The sequence below is a fragment of the Pan paniscus genome, chromosome 13 (genome assembly GCF_029289425.2).
Source record: "Pan paniscus chromosome 13, NHGRI_mPanPan1-v2.0_pri, whole genome shotgun sequence".
Lineage (NCBI taxonomy): Eukaryota > Metazoa > Chordata > Mammalia > Primates > Hominidae > Pan > Pan paniscus.
This window is the reverse complement of record NC_073262.2, coordinates 78,632,501-78,657,680: the sequence shown is the minus strand read 5'-3', so window position 1 is coordinate 78,657,680 and position 25,180 is coordinate 78,632,501. Positions and strand designations below refer to the sequence as shown.

The 25,180-nt window shown below is 34.3% G+C and overlaps 1 protein-coding gene across 5 annotated transcripts in view; it reads left to right on the top strand.

Annotated features, from left to right (window-relative positions):
* Positions 1–25,180, top strand: part of LNPK (lunapark, ER junction formation factor) — a 101,542-nt gene that overhangs the window by 16,667 nt on the left and 59,695 nt on the right. For 4 of the 5 annotated variants that reach the window (XM_055108797.2, XM_008968513.6, XM_034954556.3 and 1 more), the window contains exons 4-6: positions 278–465; positions 12,852–12,910; positions 21,911–21,951. In XM_055108797.2, the coding sequence (XP_054964772.1) occupies positions 278–465; positions 12,852–12,910; positions 21,911–21,951 (288 nt within the window). The remainder of the gene's footprint in view (positions 1–277; positions 466–12,851; positions 12,911–21,910; positions 21,952–25,180) is intronic. The other variant, XM_055108798.2, reaches the window with a different exon arrangement.

The following is a 25,180-nucleotide window of genomic DNA, read 5'->3' as shown; positions in this document are numbered from 1 at the left end:
CAATTTCATTCCCTGAATCTTTGCCAATTTGATAGTTTAAAAATAGTAACTAACTTTGCATTGTAAAAATGATTTGTTAGAATAAGCATTATACATTTTTAACTTCATTTTTAGTTTTCTTTTTCATATTATGTTTTGTTTTAAACTGTTAGGATATTATGCTTTACTGAACTTTAAATAAGAGTTTTTTCTTAAATATCTTTCCTGCTAAAATTTTTTAACATTTTAATTTATGAAGTTTGAAATTTACTAACATGGAATAATTTTCTCTTAACAGGAAATTCAAGCATTGGAAGAATTTAGGGAAAAAAATCAGAGATTACAAAAATTATGGGTTGGAAGATTAATTCTGTATTCCTCAGTTCTCTATCTGTTTACATGCTTAATTGTATATTTGTGGTATCTTCCTGATGAATTTACAGCAAGACTTGCCATGACACTCCCATTTTTTGCTTTTCCATTGATGTAAGTAAATTATTCTTTTTGTTGATCTTTTCCTTTTCTGACTAGAGAGTCTTAATGTATATCTAATATGTATATTCGGTCTCTTTATTGTTAAATGGTAATATCTGATTGAGTTTGAATTTCTTTCACAATTTGAAAAGATTTTTTAAAATAGTAGAACAATTGTTTTAAACCTTCATTTGTAATCCAATATACCTGAGGAATATTACCTAGTAATATGAGTAATAATTGCTCTATATGGCAATGTTTTATGAATTTCTAGTAGATGACCATGCTCCCTGAAGGGCACTGGGCATGGAGTAGTGGGTAATGGCAAGTGGGGCAGGGTTTGTAAAAACGAAAGAATAACTGCTCAAATTATTCTGAATATATTCACCTCAACTCTCTTCCCTTTGTTTTACTGCTATATGGTCACTGCTATAAAGCAATTGACCCTTATTTTAGAAATATTTTATAATATAGCACTGTATAGGAGGCGTATCATGACTGAGAATTTTGAGAGACAATTTAATAAAAAGTTTGTTTATTCAGTCAACAAGCATTTATGGGTACCAGTTGTTTAGACATTGGATTATAATGGTGTATGGTACATAAAAATACAAAATTCTCTGACTGTATATCTTAGACTGCAAACATTAAGTAATGAGTATGATGAATGTTATAAACAGAAGTGTAAAATGCTATGGGAGCATTTAATAGGGGCATTGCCTCAGTCTGAATACTACTATAAAAAATGTGTTTGTTTAGTCTTTAGTGCAGGGCATATTTTCAATTTGAAACTCCTGAAGCTTGTAAAATTATAAGTTTGTATGTAGCTACAAGAGCTGAAATTGAGTGCTTTCATAATATTTCAAAATAATTATCTCTGCTACTTTCTTTATTTTCATTTTTTGAAATCTTTTGGAATGCTTTTATCCCAGAAGTAGTGGATTTTATAATTGTGAGCCCCTTTTCCTTGTTTCCCTTATCTTTTTTCATAAGAGGAGAGAAAAGAAAATTACAAAATAAGTATGAGATGTTTAGTAAATTTAAGCACTTTTAAATACTCAAAAATGCACTTTACATCTATTTCCATATAAAGATTGATTTTTTGATCATAAAAGACTTGTATCTAGTTGTAACAGAATGTCTGATAGGGAACTCTACTGTGTTAATTCTAATGGCTATCCAAAAACTATGATCTAGGTTTGCTATTATGATTCATAACAGTTTTTTGGGGGGCAAATAAATTATATACTAATTGTTCTTTAGAAGCAGGAAAACTTCATTTCTTTAAAAATGTAATTTCTTCAATTCAGTCTTTCTGATATTTTGGGTATGAAGCTTTCTTATCCTTACTGTGTCCTTCTGATTTTTCTGCATCACCTGCATCTAGTATATCTTGGCTTGTTTAGCTTCAGAGCCATTTTTCACTTTGTCTCATTGATATTTGTAACCTCGTTCTCAGCTGTTGTAGCTTCTATTTCAGTGAGCTTTTCACTTTTTGAAGCACAGACCGGTTATCCAACAAAGAATAGCATTGTCCTTCTGATCAATGACAATCAAAAAACATGAAATAAAACAATGTGAAAGTGGATGTTGTGGTAAAAAGAAAGAAGACTTAACACAGGACATTTTCTTATGTATGTAACGTGAGTTGTTGCCTTTTGTGTGTAATGTGAGCTTATCCCTGGACTTTTTTCTTTGGGAAACAGTGTCTTAGTCTGTTTAGTGTTGCTATAAAGGAATACCTGAGGCTGGGTAGTTTATAAAGAAATGAGGTTTATTTGGCTCATGGTTCTGCAGACTGTACAAGAAGTATGGCACCAGCATCTGCATCTGGTGAGGGCCTCAGGCTGCTTCATTCTTGGCAGAAGGTGACAGGGAGCCAGCATATGCAGAGATCACTTGGTGAGAGAGAAAGCAAGAGATAGGGGAGGTGCCAGTTTCTTTTTAACAACCAGCTCTCTCAGGAACTAATAGAGGGCAAACTCTCACCATGCCCCAGGGAGGACATTCATCTGTTCATGAGATCCGCCCCCATGACCCAAACACCTCCCATTAGGCCCCACCTCCAACACTGGGGGACAAATTTCAACATGAGGTTTAGAGGGTCAAATATCCAAATTATAGCAAACAGTTTTGAGGGCTGGACTCGGATTTACTTAAAGACTTAGAGGCAAAAGGGGCAATAAAGTATGTTGTTTTGCTCAACACTGTCTACATTGATTATATAGTTTAGAAATCTACCTGGTATCTGTAAAAAGTGACTGCTGTCTACACATTCCCAGTTTCCCAAATGCTTTTACTGGAAAGGTCATGGATCAGGACTGAACATATATTGTATAACTATTCCAAAATTATTCTTTATGGTAGAATATCAATACTCTATATAATATCCTTTGAAATTTTATTATATTTTCACTTCAGAATGTAATATGGAAGAGTTTAATATAATTCCACATATTGTTTTTCGGCCTTTCAGATTCAATAGTATATTTACCTCCCTTGATCTTTTCAACTATTACTGAAACTTAAATCATAATATAAATGCCAAATTTATTTTGTAGGAGTCATTAAGGCTACACACCATAGTGAGGGAAGGTTTGGGTTACGTAAAGTTACAATTTTGTATTTCTGCATTATGCTAGCAAACATGCATTACCTTGGGAGTTGGTTCATTTTCTAAGTCAGCAACCATTAAGTTTTATTTCTATGTTAACTAATGCTTTAACTAATGCTTAGTTAACTATGTTAACTAAGTAAAAGTCTTGTAGAGTTTTACTTTCGGATACCTTATTTTTACGAATTATAACTTTCTAGACATTTCGTTCTCTGTAATTTTAGAGACTGATCATCATCATAAGATATTGAGGAGTTAGCCATAATTTTTTTATTTGTTTTTGCCTCTCAAAATGGGGTTGTTGGGGAAGAAATTTAAGCAAGGGAATTGAGGAAAGTGGTCATATTCCTATTTCTCTTCTTGTATCTCCACTTAAATTGAAAACCATTTAAGGATAGGGATTTGTTCTTATACAATTTTCATGCCTCCTCTCTCTCCCCACAAGTAGCACATGTTAGGTATTTCCTCAATCCAGCTAGGTTGACAAACATAATTTGTAACCTTTTGAAGAAAGTTGAATGTTTATTTCATGATACACTAGTAAGAATACAAGTGTCTTTCAGCCAGGCGTGGTGGCTCACGCCTGTAATCCCAGCACTTTGGGAGGCCCAGGCGGGCGGATCACGAGATCAGGAGATCGGGACCATCCTGGCTAACACGGTAAAACCCCATCTCTACTAAAAATACAAAAAATATTAGCCCAGCACGGTGGTGGGCTCCTGTAGTCCCAGCTACTTGGGAGACTGAGGCAGGAGAATGGCGTGAACCCGGGAGGCAGAGCTTACAGTGAGCCGAGGTCGCGCCACTGCACTCCAGCCTGGGCGGCAGACTCAAAAATAACCTCAAAAGGAATTTTTAGATATGGCTTTTATATATAATAAAGAAGACATTTGTAAGGAAAAATGGTTTTGAGTTGTATACCCCAAAAAACAAAAGCAAGAAATACTTGATTCTTATTTTTTACACCAAAATAAATCATTGTTACTATTTGCCTAAACATGAAGGTAATTATTGCTGAAGTCTTTGGTGGTTAAATAAGCTGACAAAGAAGTCAACATAGTTATAAATATTAAGACCTGTATATCAATTCATCTTTAGCTTTTTTTTTTTTTTTTTTTTGAGACAGCGTCTTACTCTGTTGCCCAGGCTGGAATGTAATGGCGCAATCTTGCCTCACTGCATCCTCTGCCTCCCAGGCTCAAGCATTTCTTGTGCCTCAGCTTCCTGAGTAGTGGGGATTATAGGCATTCACCACCATCCCTATCTAATTTTTGTTTTTTGTTTTTTTTTTTAGTAGAGATGGGGTGTCAGCATGTTGACCAGGCTGGTCTCAAACTCTTGGCCTCAAGTGATCTGCCCGTCTCAGCCTCACAAAGTGTTGGTATTACAGGCATGAGCCACCACACCCAGCTCATCGTTAGATTTATATATTGCTAAATCTCATCTAAAAACATTTTGATAAATTGGATAGGGCTTATGATATGGTTGTTTGAAAAAGAACACTTAAGTGTGGCAGAAAGGGTGAAAGAGGTAACAAAATAATATTGCATATATGAAGGTTGGTGAAAAACCACCAGGTTTATAGAATGTTAATTCTTTACCCAAAGTAAGGAAGATTTAGTTATATTGATTGAATTGAGATATTCTGCTATATTTCAACTTTTAGCATTTTTAGTTTGAGTACAGTAAAACACTGAATATTGAGGTTTTAAAATGTTTATGCTGTCCTCTGTGTGATTCTATTATATTGAAGTTCCAAGTATTTCCTGCTAGGACACATATTTTTTTAGTTCAAGTCATTAGATATTACTGAACAAAAATTCATGCTGTAGTAATATTCCAAGTAGCATTAATTTCCTTCAGAAAAGAACAACAAATGCTTTGATGAATGTGAGTCAAAGAAATTTTTTATTTCTCAACTGATTGTATATAGGAATGTAGTGATTTTCTTTTTTTTTTTAATTATACTTTAAGTTTTAGGGTACATGTGCACAATGTGCAGGTTTGTTACATATGTTTACATGTGCCATGTTGGTGTGCTGCACCCATTAACTCGTCATTTAACATTAGGTATATCTCCTGATGCTATCCCTCCCTGCTCCCCCCACCCCACAACAGGCCCTGGTGTGTGATGTTTCCCTTCCTGTGTCCATGTGTTCTCACTGTTCAATTCCCACCTATGAGTGAGAACATGCGGTGTTTGGTTTTTTGTCCTTGCGATAGTTTGCTGAGAATGATGGTTTCCAGTTTCATCCATGTCCGTACAAAGGACATGAACTCATCATTTTTTATGGCTGCATAGTATTCCGTGGTGTATATGTGCCACATTTTCTTAATCCAGTCTATCATTGTTGGACAAATGGGTTGGTTCCAAGTCTTTGCTATTGTGAATAGTGCCACAATAAACATACGTGTCCATGTGTCTTTATAGCAGCATGATTTATAATCCTTTGGGTATATACCCAGTAATGGGATGGCTGGGTCAAATGGTATTTCTAGTGATTTTCTATACTAATTTTATATTCAACTACAATAATAGTCTTATTGTTTGTAATAATTTTTTTGGTTGATTCTTTGAGAGCTTCCAAGTATGCAATCATATAATCTGTAAATAGCAATAATTTTACCACTTCCTTTTGTTTTTTTGTTTTTTTGTTTTTTTTCTTGTTTGATATTTTTGATTTTTTTTCTCTTGGCTAATTATGTTAGCTAATACCTTCAGGACAATGTTAAGTTGTAGAGAAAATAGTGGACATACTTGATGTGTTTTTTTGGGAATTCTTCTAATGTTTCACCATTGGGCATTATTCTGACTTTTGGATTGAGACAGATATATTTGATCATGTCAAGGAATTTTCTACCTATTCTTACTGTATTTAGTTTTTTTTAATCAAGAAAGGTTGTTGAATGTTGTTAAATACAGTTCATTATCTATGGAGATACCATATGATTTTTCATCTTCTCTTGATACAAAGGGATTATATTAAATATTGAATCATTCTTGAATTCCAGGAAAAATTTCTGCTTTCAGTTTAGTGATCATTTTATAAAAACAGCCAAAAACTTTTCTTTGTTTTCATTCTTTATTTGTTGAAACAATAACACTGTACATGTTTTTGAAACTATGACATTTTCTGACCACTGCTTTAGTTTTATGCCATGGGTCTTGATACATAGTGATTTATTTTGGTTATTTTCAAGATATGATGTTTTTTTGGAGGGAGTTATAATCTGTGAGTTATTTATGGATGGCAAATATATGTTTATATTTTTATTTATTGTCTTAGTTAAAATTTCTAGTTTTATTGTATTGCTCTCAGAGAATGTTAAATATTTCTGATTTAAATTTATTGAGTTTTTTTGGTGGAATGTTATTTGGCCAATTTTTTAAGTGTTTCATGAACATTTGAAGATGTATTCTCTTTTTTCAGTTATACAGAGTTGAATATTAGCAATGAGAACTACCTTATGCTATATAGATCTTCTATATCCTAATGACAGTGTATTTCTGCTTTTCCCTGTATTTCTTTTAGGTTTGCTTTATAAATGTTGATGCTTTGCTCTTTACATGGGTATTTCTGTTATATCTTCGTTAGAAACACATCCTTTAAAAAGAATTTTTAATTTTGAAAAAATTATAGATTAACAGTAAGTTGCAGAAAAAAATGTATAGGCAGGTTGCAGGTACCCTCACCTAGCTCACCCCAATGGTAACATGTATACGGTAGTTTTTCCTTCATCCATAGTTTTGCCCTCTGCAGTTTCAGTTAACTGTGGTCAATTGCAGTCTGAAAATATTAGTTTTTCGAGAGAGACTACATTCATATAACTTTTATTGCAGTATAGTTAAACTTGTTCTATTTTATTATTAGTTATTTTTGTTAATCTCTTACTATGCCTAATTTATAAATTAAATCCCTATACCTACATGGTATGTATTTATAGGAAAAAACTTAGTATATGTTGGATTTGGTACTGTCCATGGTTTCAGGCATCCACTGCGGGTCATGGAACATATATCACTGAGATTAAGGGAGAACTACTGTAGTAAATTTCTAGTTAGCCTGGAAAACGGGAAGATATGCCTTTATACCAACACGACCTATAAATAACTGACCCAAAGTGAATGTACCACAAAGTAAAAGGTTTTAATTAATTATAAAAACCAAAAGCAAAAAAAGTTGTTTCAAAACAGACCAACGTCTTTCATATCAACAAATATTAAGCCAGGAAATTGACATTGCTTCAATCCACGGAGCCTATTCAGAGTTCATCAGTTTTATATGAATTCGTTTGAGTGGGTTTTATATTTCTGTGCAATTTTATCGCCTGTAGCTTTGTGTAACCACCGCACAATTCAGATCCAGAACTGTTCCATCACCACAAGGCTCCTTTTTGCTACTCCTTTATAGCCATACACATCTTCCTCCACTTTCCCCATTCCTAACCCCTGCCATCCATTAATCTGTTTTCTGTCTCCACAAATTTGTTATTTCAAGAATGTTATAAGATGGACTCACATAGTATGTAACATTTTGAAATTGGCGTTTTTCACTCAGTATATTCTTGAGATCCATCCAAGTTGTTCAGTGTGTCAATAATTCCTTTCTTTCTCTGAGTAGTATTCCATGGTATTAATGTATCATAGTTTAACTATTCACCAGCTGAAGAGCATTTGCATTGTTTCCAGTTCTTGCTATTACAAATAAGGCTGCAATGAATATTTTGTACAGGTTTTTGTATGAACATAAGTCATTTCTCTGGGGTGTATGCCCAAGAGTGCAAATGCTGGAGTATATGGTAAGTACATGTTAGTTTTGTAAGAAATTGCTAAACTTTTTTTCAGAGTAGCTATACCATTTTACATTTCCACTAGGTAGGTGTGAGTGATCTAGTTTCTCTTCATCCTTGCCAGCATTTGGTGTTAATCACTCTTTTCTATTTTGACTGTTCTGATAGATATGTAGCAATATCTCATTGTGGTTTTAATTTTTTATTTCCCTAATGGCTGAGGATGTTTCATGTGGTTATTTGCCATTAATATGTATCTTTATTAGCAAAATGTTTATTCATGACTTTTGTCCAATTTTCTAATTGGATTATTAGTTTTTTTAACTGTTGAATTTTGAGAGTTCTTCATATATTATAGATAAAAGTTCTGGCCGGGTGCAGTGGTTCACGCCTGTAATCCCAGCACTTTGGGAGGCTGAGGCGGGCAGATCATGAAGTCAGGAGTTCAAGACCAGCCTGACCAACATGTGAAACCTCATCTCTGAAAAATACAAAAATTAGCGAGGCATGGTGACGCGTGCCTGTAATCCCAGCTACTAGGGAGGCTGAGGCAGGAGAATCACATGAACCCAGGAGGCGGAGGTTTCAGTGAGTCAAGATCGCGCCCCACTGCACTCTAGCCTGGGCGACAGAGCTAGGCTCCGTCTCAAAAAAAAAGATAAAAAATAAAAAGTTCTTTGTTGGATATATATAGTTTACAGCTTTTTTCCCCCCAGTCTTTAGATTGTCTTGTCTTTTCATCTCCCAACAGGGTCTTTTGCAGAGCAAAAGTTTTTAATTTTGATGAGGTTCAAGTTATCAGTTTTTCCCTTTATTAATTGTGTTTTTCTTGTCAATTCTGAGACCACTTTACCTTGCTACAGGTTGTGAAGGTTTTCTCTTACGTTTTTTTTCTATACCTTAAATTTTTTTTTTTTTAACATTTAAGTTCATAATCCATTTTGAGTTAATCAAGGTTCAGGTCGAGGTGGTTTAATTTTTGTTTTTTTGTTTTTGCCTGTGGATGTGCTCAGTCAACGTTTTTTGGAAAGGAATCACTTTTTTTTTTTAACTTTATAATGTGACCTTCTTTTAGTTTAAAGGTTTTTTAAAAAAAGTTTAACCATTGGGGTTTTACGATCACAACCCTTGTTTTGTTTGCATTTGCCTGCTATACCTTTGTCTATGGTTTTATTTTCAACCTTAAAAGATACTTAGTTTTAGATGCATCCATTTACATTATAGAGTTGGGTTTTGTCTGGTGTTACAGTGTGAAGGTCTTTTTCTTTTACCTTAGTGAGTTTAGCCCACTTAATATTTGTTGATATGAAAGAAGTTGGTCTGTCTTGAAACAATTTTTTTTGCTTTTGGTTTTTATAATTAAAACCTTTTACTTTGTGGTACATTTACTTTGGGTCAGTTATTTATAGGTCGTGTTGGTATAAAGGCATATCTTCCTGTGTTCCAGGCTAACTAGAATTTTCCTTATGATTCAGGATTTTGTGTGTGAATTTGTTTAGCTGTTATTTTTTCCCAGCCAGTGGGGCTAGGCAATTGTATTTCTTTCACAATACAAAACTTCCCCCCAACCCCCTTGCCATAGGAACAGAATACTCTTTGTAAATAGTGCACTTCTGAATAATTTCTTTTTAATTCCTGCCTTCTCTCTTTTTTTATTGGAACCAAACTGAGGAGTGTCTGCCTGTAGCTGTGCATCTTGTTCTCATTGTTACAAACATGGGTTTTAAGTTTTACACTTGGAAAAGTTTACCTTGTTACCTCTTTGTGAAATACGCAGTTTTCTTGTTTTGCTTCCACTTTTTGGAGCCCCTGTGTAATAATCTCCATTGCTTTTGAGAGTGCCGCCACATATTCTGATGGTTGAGTTTTAGTTATATCTCTGTTTTACCAGAGAAGTAGTTTGCAGTTTTATTTTTATTCTCCTTGTTGTTTGGATTATTTTTATGAAGAGAAGGGGGAAGTGGATCTTATGCCACTATTCTCTAACTAGAGGTTAGTAATAATATCCTTAATATCGTCAATATCTTCACAAAGTATGTTGCTATATTTTAATACATTATTTTTAATTATTGGGAGAGCAAAACCTTTGTTGGGATAACTGAAACAGAGTCCTGAAGTACTTTAGTTCTTTTTCTACATTTTATTTAAAAATATAAAAGGGCTAGGCATGATGGTTTATGCCTGTAATCCCAGTGCTTTGGGAGGCAGAGGCAGGAGAATCACTTGAGGCCAGGAGTTCAAGACCAGTCTGGGCAACATGGTGAGATCCTGTCTCTACAAAAATAACAAAAAATACCAAAGAATTTCATTTAATTTAGCCCTAAAGAAAAATAAATTCTGTGTTTTACCTTTTCAAGTCTTGAAGACTTGACATATGGAAATGTCTGTTGTTTGATAGCTTATGTTATCTAGGAGGAATTCCGATAAAAACCAGAGGAATTTATTGTCCACAGAGAGGATTTAGTGAGTTTTATTTAGAAGAGAGTATATTTCAATTTTTGTAGTATTTACACTGACAATTATATATGCTTTTTAAAAAGTATCTACTCATTTAAGAAAATGTATACATTTCCTACAGAATTCTAGCCACTATCTCTGCAATTCCATCTTTTTTCCCCATTTTCTTTCTCTGTATGCTTTTTAAAAGTCCTCTCTTCCAGCCTGCTACTATTTCAGTGGGTTTGCACTGGAGAAGTGATACGAGACTTTTTTATTATTGCGGAATCCTTGAGGGTTATGGGCATTATGCTTAACCTATACTCTCTTATCTCCCTTCCCTTGGTAAGGACAAAGCCTGGTGTTTTTTTGTACTTTTAGGTAATTGTCCAAATGCCAAATAGGAATCTGGTGCTAGTTATTTGATGTTTTCATGTCACAAAAATAAATCATCACAATATTAAAAAAAGTGTATTATCTATTCCTGTGTAACAGATTGCCCCAAAACTTAGTAGCTTAAAACAACAGATGTTTATTATGTCTCAGCTTTTGAGGGGCAGGAATGTTAAGAGCTGCTTAGCTGGGTAGTTCTATCTCAGGATCTTTTGTTCTTAGATAAATTGCAGTTAAGCTGTTGGTAGGGGCCACAGTCACCTCAAGGCTTAACTAAATCCATACAATCACTGTAGATAAAGTCATTGCAGATGTTTACTCCCTCTGCTGTTATCCAATCTCCAGCTCACTGCTCGGTAGGCATTTGCAATTCCCCTGACTTTCTTCATTCTGTTCTTGTGTTCCTTTTGCTTTTTCCTTGAGGTCTTTTTCTTTTCATATAGGCTGTTTTTTGGCAAGCCTATGTTTAGTTTCCTTTTTCTTTGTATAATCCAGGAATTTATAAATCATGCCAAAGCTAATTGTCTTGCCACCACCAAAATGCGTTCTGAATTCAAATCCCAATAAGATATCTGGTGTGGTCCTACTCACTTTGGCTGATTTTTCCCTAATCTACTCCTAAATTTACACAGGCGGCTGTTAGCAGGCATCAGTTCTTTGCTGAGTGTTTACCACAGACCTTTCTTCCTCACTGCATGGACCGTTTCATAGACTTCTTTGACTGTTCTCATATCATGACAGCTGTCTTCTCACAGAGCTTGTAATCCAGGAGAGAGAAAGACAAGTGAAAGAGGAGGCCCAAAATGGAAGCTGCAGTCCTTTATAACTTAATCTTGAAGTGATACACTATCACTTCTGCCATGCTGTTGGTGGCACAGACCAACACTGGTGAGAGAGGACTACACAATGGTGTGAATACCAAGAGACAGGGATCACTGGTGACTACTTGCAGGTTAACTCCCCAAAATAGCAAATGCTGTATTTCAGAGTGAAGAACTAATTTTCATACTTATATTCTGAATTTATTTCCAGTACAATCAAATTTTTTTTTACAAGAGATACAATGTATGTTTTAAGATGATGGATAATGTTTATATACTTCTTTCTTTCTTTCTTTCTTTTTTTTTTGGGACAGTCTTTCTCTGCCGCCTAGGCTGGAGTGCAGTGGCATGATCTTGGCTCACTGCAACCTCTGCCTCCTGGGTTCAAGCGATTCTCCTGCCTCAGCCTCCCAAGTAGCTGGGACTACAGGCGTGTGCCATCATGCCTGGCTAGTTTTTGTATGTTCAGTAGAGATGGGGTTTCACCATGTTGGCCAGGCTGGTCTCAAACTCCTGACCTCAGGAGATCCACCTGCCTTGGCCTCCCAAAGTGCTGGGATTACAGGCGTGAGCCACCGTGCCCAGCCTTATGTACTTATTTCTGCCAGGTTCTATGGAGAAGAGGTATTTTGCTATGTTTACATTGAATTTAGGAGATGACCCTGACAAGTTTGTGATGAGGATTATTCATTTAGTTTCTTTTAATTCTTTCAATTCATTTGATGTCTTACTAATGCAAGGCCTAAAGAATTATCCTTATAAAATCTTTGGAAGGAGATATTTAGCTAATTTTACTTATCAAGTATTTATTTGAAGGTAAGGTTTTTGTTTATTTTTCCCTCAGGTAGCTTAATCTCTTAGAGTAGAGACTGTCCCTCTATTGTTAAATAATAGGGAAGGAGTGGCAACTTACATTTGTATAATGCTCTTACATTTGTAAAAGCATTTTTCCTTAATGTGTGGGAATAGACAAATTAAGTTTTTGGAATTGTTGCTTACTTAGTAAGGGATTCTAATATTCTCAATCTTTCGGGGGGTGCATAGATTCCTTTCAGACTGATGAAAGCAATGGTCTTTCCAGAGAAATGCACTTATGCACACAAAGGTAATTTTGTAATTTAAGGGGATCATCAGAAGGTCTGTGGACTTTAGGTTGAGAACTCCTCCTTTGAAAGCACAGGTTCTGATGTTCTCTGGCAGAAATAAACGCTTTTTAGTTTTCTGTATATAAAGGGAAACAATGTACCTAACTCTAATTGGAAATATATGTTTTCATTTTGCATGGCTTCTAATTCGCTTTTTCTAATGATGTTTTTTGTTTCTGAATTTTGCTTCCCCTTTAGCATCTGGAGCATAAGAACAGTAATTATTTTCTTCTTTTCCAAGAGAACAGAAAGAAATAGTAAGTTTAATTCCAATTTTTAATAAATATTTTTTAAAATACCTATCTTAGAATGTGCTGTGGTAAGACAGGTTGTAAAATATGATATTGGAATGATAATGTGTTAAGTATTGAAGAGTTGTTTATTATAAAGCATGAGAAAGGTTATAAATGATCAAGATGGTTCTGTTTTTAATTTGTGTTATTTCCATCTTGTTCATTTAGATTTTTTTTTACACAAAACAAACTTTTTTTTTTTTTTTTTTTGAGACAGAGTCGGGGGGATAGGAAGAGCCTGTCACCCAGGCAGGAGTGCAGTGGCACGATCTCGGCTCACTGCAACCTCCGCCTCCCAGGTCAAGTGATTCTCGTGCCTCAGCCTCCAGAGTAGCTGGGATTATAGGTGCGTGCCACCACTTCCAGCTAATTTTTTGTATTTTTATAGAGACAGGGTTTCACCATGTTTCCCAGGCTGGTCTCGAACTCCTGAGCTCAGGCAATCCGCCTGCCTCTGCCTCCCAAAGTGCTAGGATTACAGGCATGAGCAATGTTGCCCGACCAAAACAAACATTTTTAAATAAAGAGAATTTATATTTGTTAAATTAATCTTTATGGAAAACTTGGTTTGTTACAGAGTCTTGTGTCATTTTTACCTGAACCCATTTTTTTCACCCTGTATATTATTTTGAAGTATATCCCAAATGTATCTCTCCATTTTAATACCTGGAAAAGAATTCTTAATATCATAAAATATTAAATATAAAAATATTAACTTTTCAGTTATCTCATAAGTATCATTTGCTTTTAAAAAAATTTTTATTTGTTTGACTAAGGATCCAAATAAAGTTTGTACAAATATTAATATATGACTTTCAAATTGCCCTCCTCACTCACAACCTCTCTTCTCTTCTGCTCACATTAGATCCTATAATCTACCCCAATGACTATTTCCTTGCTGACACTCTTGACCCTTTTGCTCCTCCTTCTCTTCCTACTTATCTGTCAAAGCCTACCCTCTTTAAATACAATTATATGCCTAATCAATGACTGGCAAAACTATTCTGATTAAATACATTTACAGGTTTAATCTCATTGAAACAGCTAAACTTATTAGAGGAAAATCATACAACATGCTCACCTGACCAGACTCATTTTAAATCTATGATTGCAGATATCAAGTATGTACTTAAAACTGCCTTATGGTCCTATTATAGTTCCCCAGTAAATTCATCTTTTTCTCTGTCAACGTGATGTTTGTTACTGTATTTCTCCTCAAATCACTAATACCTGCCTCCTACCAAAAACCAACAATCAAATCTAACCAAACTAAAACCAACCAACCAACCAAATAAATCAAAAGTCACAAACAAACCTTACAAAATCTACCTGGTCACTCTTAACCTATAGTCTTACTTTATACAGAAAATAGATGTAAACAGATGAGAGCTACCTACACCACCAAGTGAAGTTGTCCTTCAGTATCTGTGAGGGATTGGTCCCAATACCCCCTGAGAATAAAAGTGGTGTAGAATTTGGATGTAACCTACACATCCTCCTGCATACTTTAAATCATTTGTAGATTACTTGTAATCTCTAATGCAATGTAATGCTATATAAATAGTTGCTATATTTTATTAATTTTAAATTTGTATTTTTTATTGTTGTTATTTTTAATTTTTTCTGAATATTTTTGATCCATGGTTGATTTAATTCCATGAGTGCTGAACTAATCCATATGGAGGGCTGAATGTATGTAAAGTTAGCTCTACCTGTACTCAGTAGGGTCTCAACCTTCATTATATTTTGTAAGACTGGCCTTGATCTCATCTATGGCTAACCGCCATTTATGCTCTGGATTCTAAATACTTGGCCATCTCTAGAGCTTTGCTCTTATAGTTATCTTCTGTAGTTATCATCTCTTTTGCATCATTTTATATTTTATTATTCCTATTGGCATATAATTCTGCCTCAGTATGACTATTTGGGGGAAAAAACCTCTCCTGACCCTACATTTCCTTTAAGCTACCACCAATTTCTCTTTCTTGTTCAAAACAAAAATTTTTAAAAAAATTGTTTATAGTTGTTATCTCTTCTTTTCCTCCACCTATTCCTTCTCAACATAATTTGTTTAGGTTTTGTTTCCACCATTTTTTACTGCAGTGGCTCATTTCAAGGTCACTCATTATCTATGTCTTGTCAAAGCCAGTAATCAGCTCTCTTTTCTCATACAGCTTGATCTCTTAATAGCATTTGAATTAATTCAGTTATTCACTCTTTTTCTGAAAACTTTTTAAGCTTCTTTGACAACACTTCACTGGTGATTTCTTTTTAGTTTTATTTGCTTTACCTCTTCTACTAGAATTCTGCCTTTGGCTTTCTTTTTTTTTTTTTGATAACTTGTTTGGGTCTGTGGTGTCTGATAGAACCTTCTATGATGAGAATAATCTGTATCTACTGTTCAATATGGTATCTGCTAGCCATTTGTGACTGTTGAGCACTTGAAATGAGGCTAGTGTAAATGAAGAACTGGATTTTAAATAGCTTAAATTTAAATAGCCCCATGTGGCTCCTGGCTATTATTAATACATTAGACAGTACATCTCTAGGTGATTTTATTCACTTCCACAGATTCAAATATTGCCTGTTTGTTAATGATTCCCAAATCTAAGTCTTTAGTCCAGTCTCTTCCCTTCAGCTGTAGACTTGTATACCTAACTGTGTAATTGACATTTCCACTTACGAGTTTAGTAGGCATCTCATAAGTAACATGGCCAAAAGAGAATTAATATTGCTCCTCCCCTTTATTCCCACTCCCTCATGTCTGCTCTTCCCTTTGTCTTCTCCATCTCAGTAAATGTTTACCCTATATGACTAATAGTTAAAACTTGCATTAGTTAGGGTTCTCCAGAGAAACAGAACCAATAGGAAATATTATAAGGAATTGGCTCATGCAATTATGGAGACTGAGAAGTCCCAAGATCTGCAGTTAGCAAGCTGGAGACCCAGGGGGGCTAATGGTTTAGTTCCAATCTAAGTCTGAAGGCCTGAGAACCAAGAGAGCCAGTAAGTGTAAGTTCTAGTCTGAAAGCTAGCGGGTTCAAGACCCAGAAAGAGCTGATGTTTCAGTTTGAGTCTGAAGGCAGGAAAAGATAGATGTCCTAGCTCCAGGGAGTCGGGCATGGTGTGTTCTCACTCACTGGAGGGAGAGGCAAACTTTTTGTTCTATTTGGGCCTTCAGCTGATTGGCTGAGGGCCACTTCATTAGGGAGAGCAATCTGCTTTACTCAGTGTACTGATTGAAATGCTAATCTTACCCCAAAACAACCTCACAGACACCCAGAATAATGTTTGACCAATTATCTGGATACCTTGTGTGACCTAATCAAGTTGACGTATACAATTAACCATCACAAGACCAAAAGCCTGGGAGCTATTTTGATTCTTCTTTCATATTCATTCACATTACCAGCAAGTCATATAATCTTTACCTCCAAAATTATCTTGAATCTGACCAGTTCTCACTTTCTTTACTACTACAGTTCTAATTCATTATCATCTCTTGCTTGCACAATTGCTTCTTCACTAGTCTGTTTTTAAGGTATAAATCAGATCTTGTGTGTCTTTTGCTTAAAATTGTCTAATAGCTTCCCATTGCAACCAGAATGAAATCTGAATTCATATCCTGACTTTCTAGCTTGTTCCTATTTCTTCAACCTCATCTTTCACTCTCCTTTGTTCACTTCTGCTCCAGCCACACTGGCCATCTTTTTGTACTACAAACAAGTTCCCTGAACCTTACAGTTTCTTTCTTTCTTTTTTTTTTTTTTTGAGATGGAGTCTCACTCCGTTGACCAGGCTGCAGTGCAGTGGCACGATCTCAGGTCACTGCAACCTCCATCTACTGGATTAAAGCAATTCTCTTGCCTCAGTCTCCCAAGTAGCTGGGATTACAGGCACCCGCCACCATGCCCAGCTAATTTTTTTGTATTTTTAGTAGAGACAGGGTTTCACCATTTTGTCCAAGCTGGTCTCAAACTCCTGGCCTCAAGTGATCCACCTGCCTCAGCCTCCCAAAGTGCTGGGATTACAGGCATGGGCCACTGCGCCCAGCTGAACCTTACAGTTTCTTAATTTATAAAATGGGAACAGAAAGAATGAGTAAGACCTAGTATTTGATAGCACAATAGGGTGACTATAGTCAATAATAACTGTACATTTTAAAATAAAGAGTATAATTGGATTGTTTACAATTCAATGGATAAATGCTCGAGGGGAAGGATACCGCATTCTTCATGATATGCTTATTTCACATTGTATGCCTATGTCAAAACATCTCATGCATCCCATAAATATATATGGCCACTATGTACCCACAAAAAAATAAAATGAAAACAGGAATATTTGTTTTGGTAGGACTGTTAAAAGTAGTAAATGTTACTATATATGAAAGCATATAAAAATTGCAAAGTGTTATACAAATGTGAGCTGATGGCACTGATTCTTCTTTTCCAATTCTTATTTATTTTTCTTGCTTAAATGGGTTAGGACTGAGTACAGTATTCACTTGAAGTGGAAATAGCAGGTATCCTTGTCTAGTTCCTGATTTTAATGGAAAAAATGTTTAATATTTTACCATTAAGTATGATGTTTGCTGTAGTTTTAAAAAATGTTAATGCTTTTTATCAGATTAAGGAAATTTAAGCTTCTGATACTGTTTTTGGTGATATTTAGTAATATAGCAGATGGTAGAAGAATAGGAAGAAGTTGAAAGCAAATATGCTTTCTGACTCCAAGGAATAGCAAGATAGTAAAAAAAAAAAATAAACCTTTTTCAAGAGTCCTTTGGAACACTTCTTTAAGGAAATCAAATGTATGAATATTTTTAACTTATGTAATAAATAGGCAGATCTGGACGTGGTTATGAAAGGGATTTTTTTTTGCTTTAAAATATATTTCAGAGGTTCTTTTTGTTTTTAATTGTACTAATTCATTTTAATAGGTATTACCTGTATGTTTAAAATCAACTTTGTAAAAGATTGTCTTGCAGTCACATAGTATTTTTTTAAGCCTGAAGCTGTTGGTCCTGTCCTTGTTTTTTATTCTCGATTATTTTTACTTGTTTTGTTTTACAAGTTGGACCCTGTATAAATTAAAGCAGGGATTGATGGCTGCAGCCTGGAAGCCAAGTCCTGCCCACTGCTTTGTACAGCTCATGATTGGCTTTTATATTTTTAAATTATTGCAATATTAAAATGAATAATATTTTGACATGTAAAATTTATATGAAATTCAAATTTCAGTTTTTATTGGAACACAGTCATGCTGTCTTTAGCTGTGTTCATCCTACAATAGCAGAATTGAGTAGCTGTGACAGACTGTATGTGGTGCTCTCATCACTTCAGGCACTTGTAGGACTAATCATTTCATCATTTCACACTGTTGTACGACCGACGCAGTTATAACTTTACAGCATTTTTTAAGTGCCATGTGTATTTTTGTACTGTGACAATTTTATTTTATTTTTATTACCCATGCGTACCCATCATGTAAAAACCAGAAAAGAAAAGTGGACTTTGAATGTTGCACTTTTAGTACATAATGGAATGTGGACTATTTTATTATCAAAATGCAAAGCATTGTATTTTTTATGCAGTGACGTTATAGCTGTGCTAAAAGAGTACAATATGTATTTGACATTACCATACTAACTACTTATCATCATATTCCCAACTCACAGAAAGCAATGGTCATAAAAATTAGAAAATTTAAAATGGAATATATTGTTGCAGAATTGCTCCATAAAACTAAAAGGGAAAATGGGGCTTCAGTCAAAGAAAGTTTCTGAGTGGCTTGTTTGTGAAGAAAGGAAAGCCATTTACCAATTATGAGTTAATTAAATTGTGTTTGATTGCTGCAGCAGAAGAAATGTATTCAGGGAAAATACACTTAAGACTAGTAATGTTTCAGCAAGAACAGTTGCCTGAAGAATTGAGAAAAAGTCAGAAAAACAAACATGAGTAGTCAATTAAAGAACAAGGCAAATGATTTCAAGTGATCTTCCTTGGCTGTTGTTGAGTTGACAGATGCTATCAATACTGCTCAATTGTAGTTTGAGTTGTCCACGCTGAGCTTGAAGTGACTGAAGAATTAGTCTCTATAAAAAGTCTTTGCAGAACAATTTTAGGTGAGAATATTTTCAGTGAAGTTTAGAAAACAGCAGTTTACTACAACCTGAAGTGGAATCTGCTAAGATGTACTGTAACTACTGCTGGTAAAAATATGTAACAGAAAAAGACTTAGTTGTACAAATTGTACAAAACTTTTGAAACTGTAAGGTGTTTACAGTCTATGGTTATTCATTGTATTATTCAACAACAGGTACTTCGCAGAACATACTTGAATTTGTCATTGTGTAGGGTCAAAGGGAACTTCATTGCTCTCATGGACTTAACCATTGTCAGTTATGTGAATTTTAATCATGAATAGAAGCGATCTTGACTTGCCTCACAGCAGTTTGATGGCTTAGCAATGACAAAGTTTTATTGTCATATTTTGAGCTCAAACCCTAGACTGAAATACTTCAAATGAGAAGGAACATCTTCAGTCACTGTGTTTGAATACTGACTGGCTTTGGAAATTAGCTTTTGCTACAGCCTTGATAATGGTTCTTAATTAATCCAACCTAAGATTGCAAGGCAAAACAATGTATATATGCAAAACCTATAATGTGGTAAAGTCATTTAGAAAACAACATTGTAATGACAAGTAATTTTTTTAAAAGTGCTATAAAAATGGAAACAAGAAGCAGGATTGCCATTCCCACACAAATTTGTAGCAGATGCATTATCCGAGGTGAAATTATAGTTCCAGTAGAATTTTTCAGACCTCAAGGCAAGTGCAAAGGAAATTTCCGTTTTTCTAAATCCATTTCACTGTATAATTGAAGAGCTTCAGTCTTTGATTGGAGGTGATTAACTTCCAATGTAATAATACTCTAAAAGGCAAATGCCAAGAGAAGAATCTAATAGAATTTTATAAATGCCTTTCAAACTAGTGAATATGCTCAATTAAAATCCTATGCCTGTGGATTGATATCAGTATTTGGCAGTAACTACCTGTGTGAAAAGACATTAAAAAATCAAATATGTAAAATCTCATTACAGATCAGCATTAATGGATTATCATTTGCAATCAGTTTTGATGATAGAGAACACTTAGCTTTGAACCTCAATTAAGTGAAATGTTATCCACCCCTGAAAGTATTACATTCTTTTCCCTGGTAGACTTATATTACAAAAAATTGAACTCAATTATTATATAGGTTGAACATCCCAAATCTGAAAATTCAAAATCTGAAATCCCCCTAAATCCAAAATTTTTTGAATGCCAACATGATACTCAAAGGAAATGGTCCTTGGAGCATTTTGGATTTTGGATTTTTGGATTTGAGATGCTCAGCTGGGGTGTATTCTGCAGATATTCCAAAATTTAAAAAAAATTGAAATCTGAAACACTTCTAGCACCAAGCATTTCAGATAAGAGATACTCAACCTGTATTTGAATTTAGTCTATAAAGTTTGTGGAAATTTTCTATTTCTTTTGTATTTCTTAGGCTGGGCTCAGTGGCTCATGCCTGTAATCTAGCACTTTGGGAGGCCAAGGCAGGTGGATAACCTGAGGTCAGGAGTTCGAGACCATCCTGGCCCACATGGAGAAACCCTGTCTGTACTAAAAATACAAAAATTAGCTTGGTGTGGTGGTACACACCTGTAATTCCAGCTTGGGAGACTGAGGTATAAGAATTGCTTGAACTCTGGAGGCAGAGGCTGCAGTGAGCCGAGATCATGCCACTGCACTCCAGCCTGGGTGACAGAGCAATACCCTGTCTCAAAAAACAAAAAAATACAGACTTGATTTTGCTTTTTGGCCCATAAAGCCCAAAATACTTACTTTTTCCTTTACAGAATAAGTTTGCTAACCCTTGGATTAAAGTACAGATGTTTGGCTTGGTCTTATCTAACAAAAAATTACTATTCTCTTTGAAGATGTTAGCAGATTTCCTCTGCTTTTAGTAACAAGTTAGCTATCACATTAAAGACTGCTTAATCTATTTTGAAAAAAAGTTTTATAGTAAAATCATCTTTTTATATGTTTGTGTTTCCTTGAATTTTTACATAAATGATGTACTTTGAGTTGGGTATTCAGGTATTTGTTACCTAGAATTTCAGTGAAGAAGTAATAATTTTATTTATAAATTTAATTAAGTATTAAGAACAATTATTTACATTTCATTTGATAATATTCAAGCCATAAGTTCTGCTTTCCATAGGGAATAGTGTTTCAATCTATATTAGTTAAATATTTCTAGAGAAAAACTAGAAACTTAAATAATTTGTAAATCAAACATTGACATTCATAAAAGATATCCTCTGAGGTGATTCTTTCTGTTCCACCATGCCAACCTATATAAGCGGGCAAATCTTAGAAATGTTTAATTTTGAAAAGTTATTAGTATTTTTTCCATGTCCCTTCTCAGATGCAATAAGGTAGATTTTCTAGGTTTTTAAAAAAGTCGTGCTTAATATCTTCAGGCTTGACTAAGTAAAATATGTATTTATTTCCTTATAAACAAAGAGAACATTTTTATTACCAGTGTATAAAAAGAGATTCGATACTAATTTTGTAAATTAATGTGGGTGAGGTGTTGAAAGGAAAAAGAAATAGTAGAAAGTAATGTTTCTGAACACATTAAAAAGTATTTGTATATATTTCAATTTAGAAAGGTGCTTTATACTATGTAAAGTCAATTTTTCACCTCAATGGCCTATAATATATAATACAGGCAAAAATATGAACTATATGTGGGTGAAGATTGAGATAATTTTTGTCTCTACACATCAGTTAAATTTTGAAAAATCCTAAAATAAGAAAGTTTTCTTGTGTTTGCTACCATGTGTCATTTGGCATGATTTTTTCTTATATCTAAATATCTTAATCTTTGATTTAAATCTTGCTTTCTAGATGAAGCATTGGATGATTTAAAATCCCAGAGGAAAAAAATAGTAAGTTAACTTTTATTTAAAATTAATTTATATTAAACTAATAAGAACTGAATAATTAATGTTTATGTGTTGGAAGTTAATAACTCTCCAAGGAAGAAATATGCTTTTAGATAGCATTTTAACGATGAAGTGAAATTGTGAATATTTTTGCTGGTTAATAATACGCTTTTAGATAGCATTTTAATGATGAAGTGAAATTGTGAATATTTTTGCTAGTTAATAATGATTGACAGGAAAAAGTAGTTTAGAAGGACTTTTGAGATTCTGAGAATCTGTATCAGTTGGACGCTGAGAAGTAAGTAAATGAGTCATATTGGAGGCCTAAATGAGGCAGAGAGGGTAAAAATGTGGGTACCAGATTGTTTATTACAGCTAAATAAAAAAGGACAAAAATATCTCCACGTGTCAGTTCTCAGGTTTTCTTGACACCAAGAAAGAGAGGGAATCAAGAAGATCGGTTGTAAGAGAGCAATTCAACATGAAAATACTGAAGAAGAGATGGGAGAGAGAGAGATAATTGTTTTCTTCAGAGTTTTCCACTTTCTATCAGTAACTCTGATCACATGGATATCTATTGTGGGGCTAGTTGATGCATCCCTTCAGATGTGTTGGAAAGAGGACCAAGAGTAAGACAGAAGGCGCTCTAGATATTGATATATAGTAGTCTGTAATAAGTGAATTGAAGTTGGTGTTTGACATAGAGCTACTAATTTTTTAATGATTATTTTTGAAGTGTGAAAATGATAACTGCTGATAGTATTATATTGTATAGAAATGTATTTAATAAAATTTAATCAGGTGCAAATGATCAATTCAATATATTTTAGTCTAGTATGTAACAAGTAATAATTAAGAAACCAATATTGTGAAGGTTAAGACTAATGTTAAAAATTATTCTGTGAATTGATGATAATAGATACTGGTTTTAAGGGCTTTAAGTACCTGAAAAGTAAGAGAACTTTAATTTTGAAAGGATTCCTTAGCTTTATTTGTTTGCTCCTTATTGGGTGTCCTGTGAGGTATTTATCAAAATTGCATTGGCAATTTTGGTGGTCCTAAATTGCCAAACAGAAATGTCTTATTATTATGTTTCTGCTATTCTGCACATTATGGAACAGCCAGAAATTCAAAGTGAGGAAATACTAATGGTGTCAGTGATTTAGAAGTTGTGATATGATTGGTTTGACTTGCTGATGAGATAAAAAGAAGAGCTGGTACTGGTGATCAGAGACAAGTCCTGCTTTATACCAAAATGGAGAAATATTAGTTAAAGTAGAAAAGATAAAGAGGAAGACAAAGGAAAGCAGAAAAGAAAAAGGTCCTAAGTGATGAGAAGCAGCCCAATGTCACTGGCATCATATGGCCAGAAAACAGGATCTTGAAGGACATATGATTTGGGAAAATCTCTCAATAGAGTAACAGAGCTGACTTGGAAAGTTGTGTGAAAGGATAAGTCAAGCTATTTACTACTTTTTAAATAGGCTTTAAAGGAATCGCAACATAGAAGATGTTTCGTTTTAAGTCTGACAACAGTTGAAAAAGTTGAGTTCAATAGCTCTGCATGTTTAAATGGTTCATTAGGCATCAGTATTAATAATTCAATATGGCATTTCTCTTGCAGTTTGACTAAAGAAAAATGTTGGCTCTAATTCACATTATTAATTAAACACAATTTGCATTTACTTGATTATTGTTGGTTATAATACTGTTTGCTACTCGAACTAGTTTGTGATCTTGACTGTTCAAGCCTTTAACAGAGCTGCTTTGTTTGAGTAGTTTTACACTTTGGTTTTTTTTTTTTCTTTTTTTGAGATGGAATTTTGCTCTTGTTGCCCAGGCAGGAGTGCAGTGGTGTAATCTCGGCTCACTGCGACCTCTGCCTCCCAGGTTCAAGTGATTCTCCTGCCTCAGCCTCCCAAGTAGCTGGTATTACAGGCATGCACCACCACACCTGGCTAATTTTGTATTTTTAGTAGAGGCGGGGCTTCACTATGTTGGTCATGCTGGTCACTACTTGATGTTTTATTAAAAGTGGTTTCCTTGGGGATGCATCCCTTTAATCTGAATAGATTTGTAATGTAATTTGAAATTTGTAAAATTGTAATTTGTAATGACAGATATGAATTATCAATTGATTAAAAAGTTAAATTAGGAAAGAGCATCTTAATATTTTAAGAGCTTAATGTAAGTATTATTATTATAAAGTTAGGAAGTAATCTTTAGTTATCTAAAAAATTCCCAAGTCTAGATCTGTGTGCATTTTACCATTCACGTATTTTGTGGCCCTTTAACAAAAAACTTGAGTTTTTAATAATCACTGAGTAATCTGTGCAAGCAGATAATCCCTCTGCATCCATGAGCATTCCTTCAAAACAGTTCAAAAATCAAGCTCTATCAAAGTACATGAGTCAAGATTACCTCTTTAAATGGCTTCATGAAAATTTTGTGCTTTTTCAGAATATTAGTCCTATGTGGTAATTTCCAGCATTCCTTGGGAAATCTGTGTTTTTCTGAATCTTGAGAAAAATCACTTGAGAAATTGGGAACATGAGGAAAAGTGTTATAGTTCCCTGAGAATGAAAGCTTAACAATCAACTACAGATGTTACTAGTTCAAAGGAATTCACTAATGTCAGCTGAAGGCAAGAGCAAGAAATTCTGACATGCTGAGTTACAGGTTAATGTTGACATTTCTGGGAACAGTACAGAATCATAGAGAAGTGGTACAATCTAATCAGTTTTGTGGGCAATTATGGCACTCTCTTATTAATGGTGAGTCATTCTTGCAAATAAAAATGTTTATATAACTACTATAATTTATATAAATGTATAAAGTATACTTTGTACAAATCCTGTGCATGATATTCCATGAAATAAGTTTTGGAAGCAAAAGAAGTCCTTAAATTGGCAATTTTAGCTTTTATTCTCTATAGAGTTCTTAACCTTATAGCGGCTTAAAATGTTACATTTTTGTATTACCCAGTAATATTTTCTGGCTTTTCCCAGTGTTTGAATATTCACCTTAGGCTACACAATAACAGAAGAAATGAAAAGAAGAAAGATGTGACTATTATTGTGGAATACTCTTATACGAAAGGAAATGATATAACATCTGAATTAGTAAAAGCATCATCAATTTCAACAGCAAACCCCAAATCAGGGATACCAGACAGTATTTTCAGCATGATAAAAGGATGAGTTTATATGGTATAACATGCTCCCTAATACTC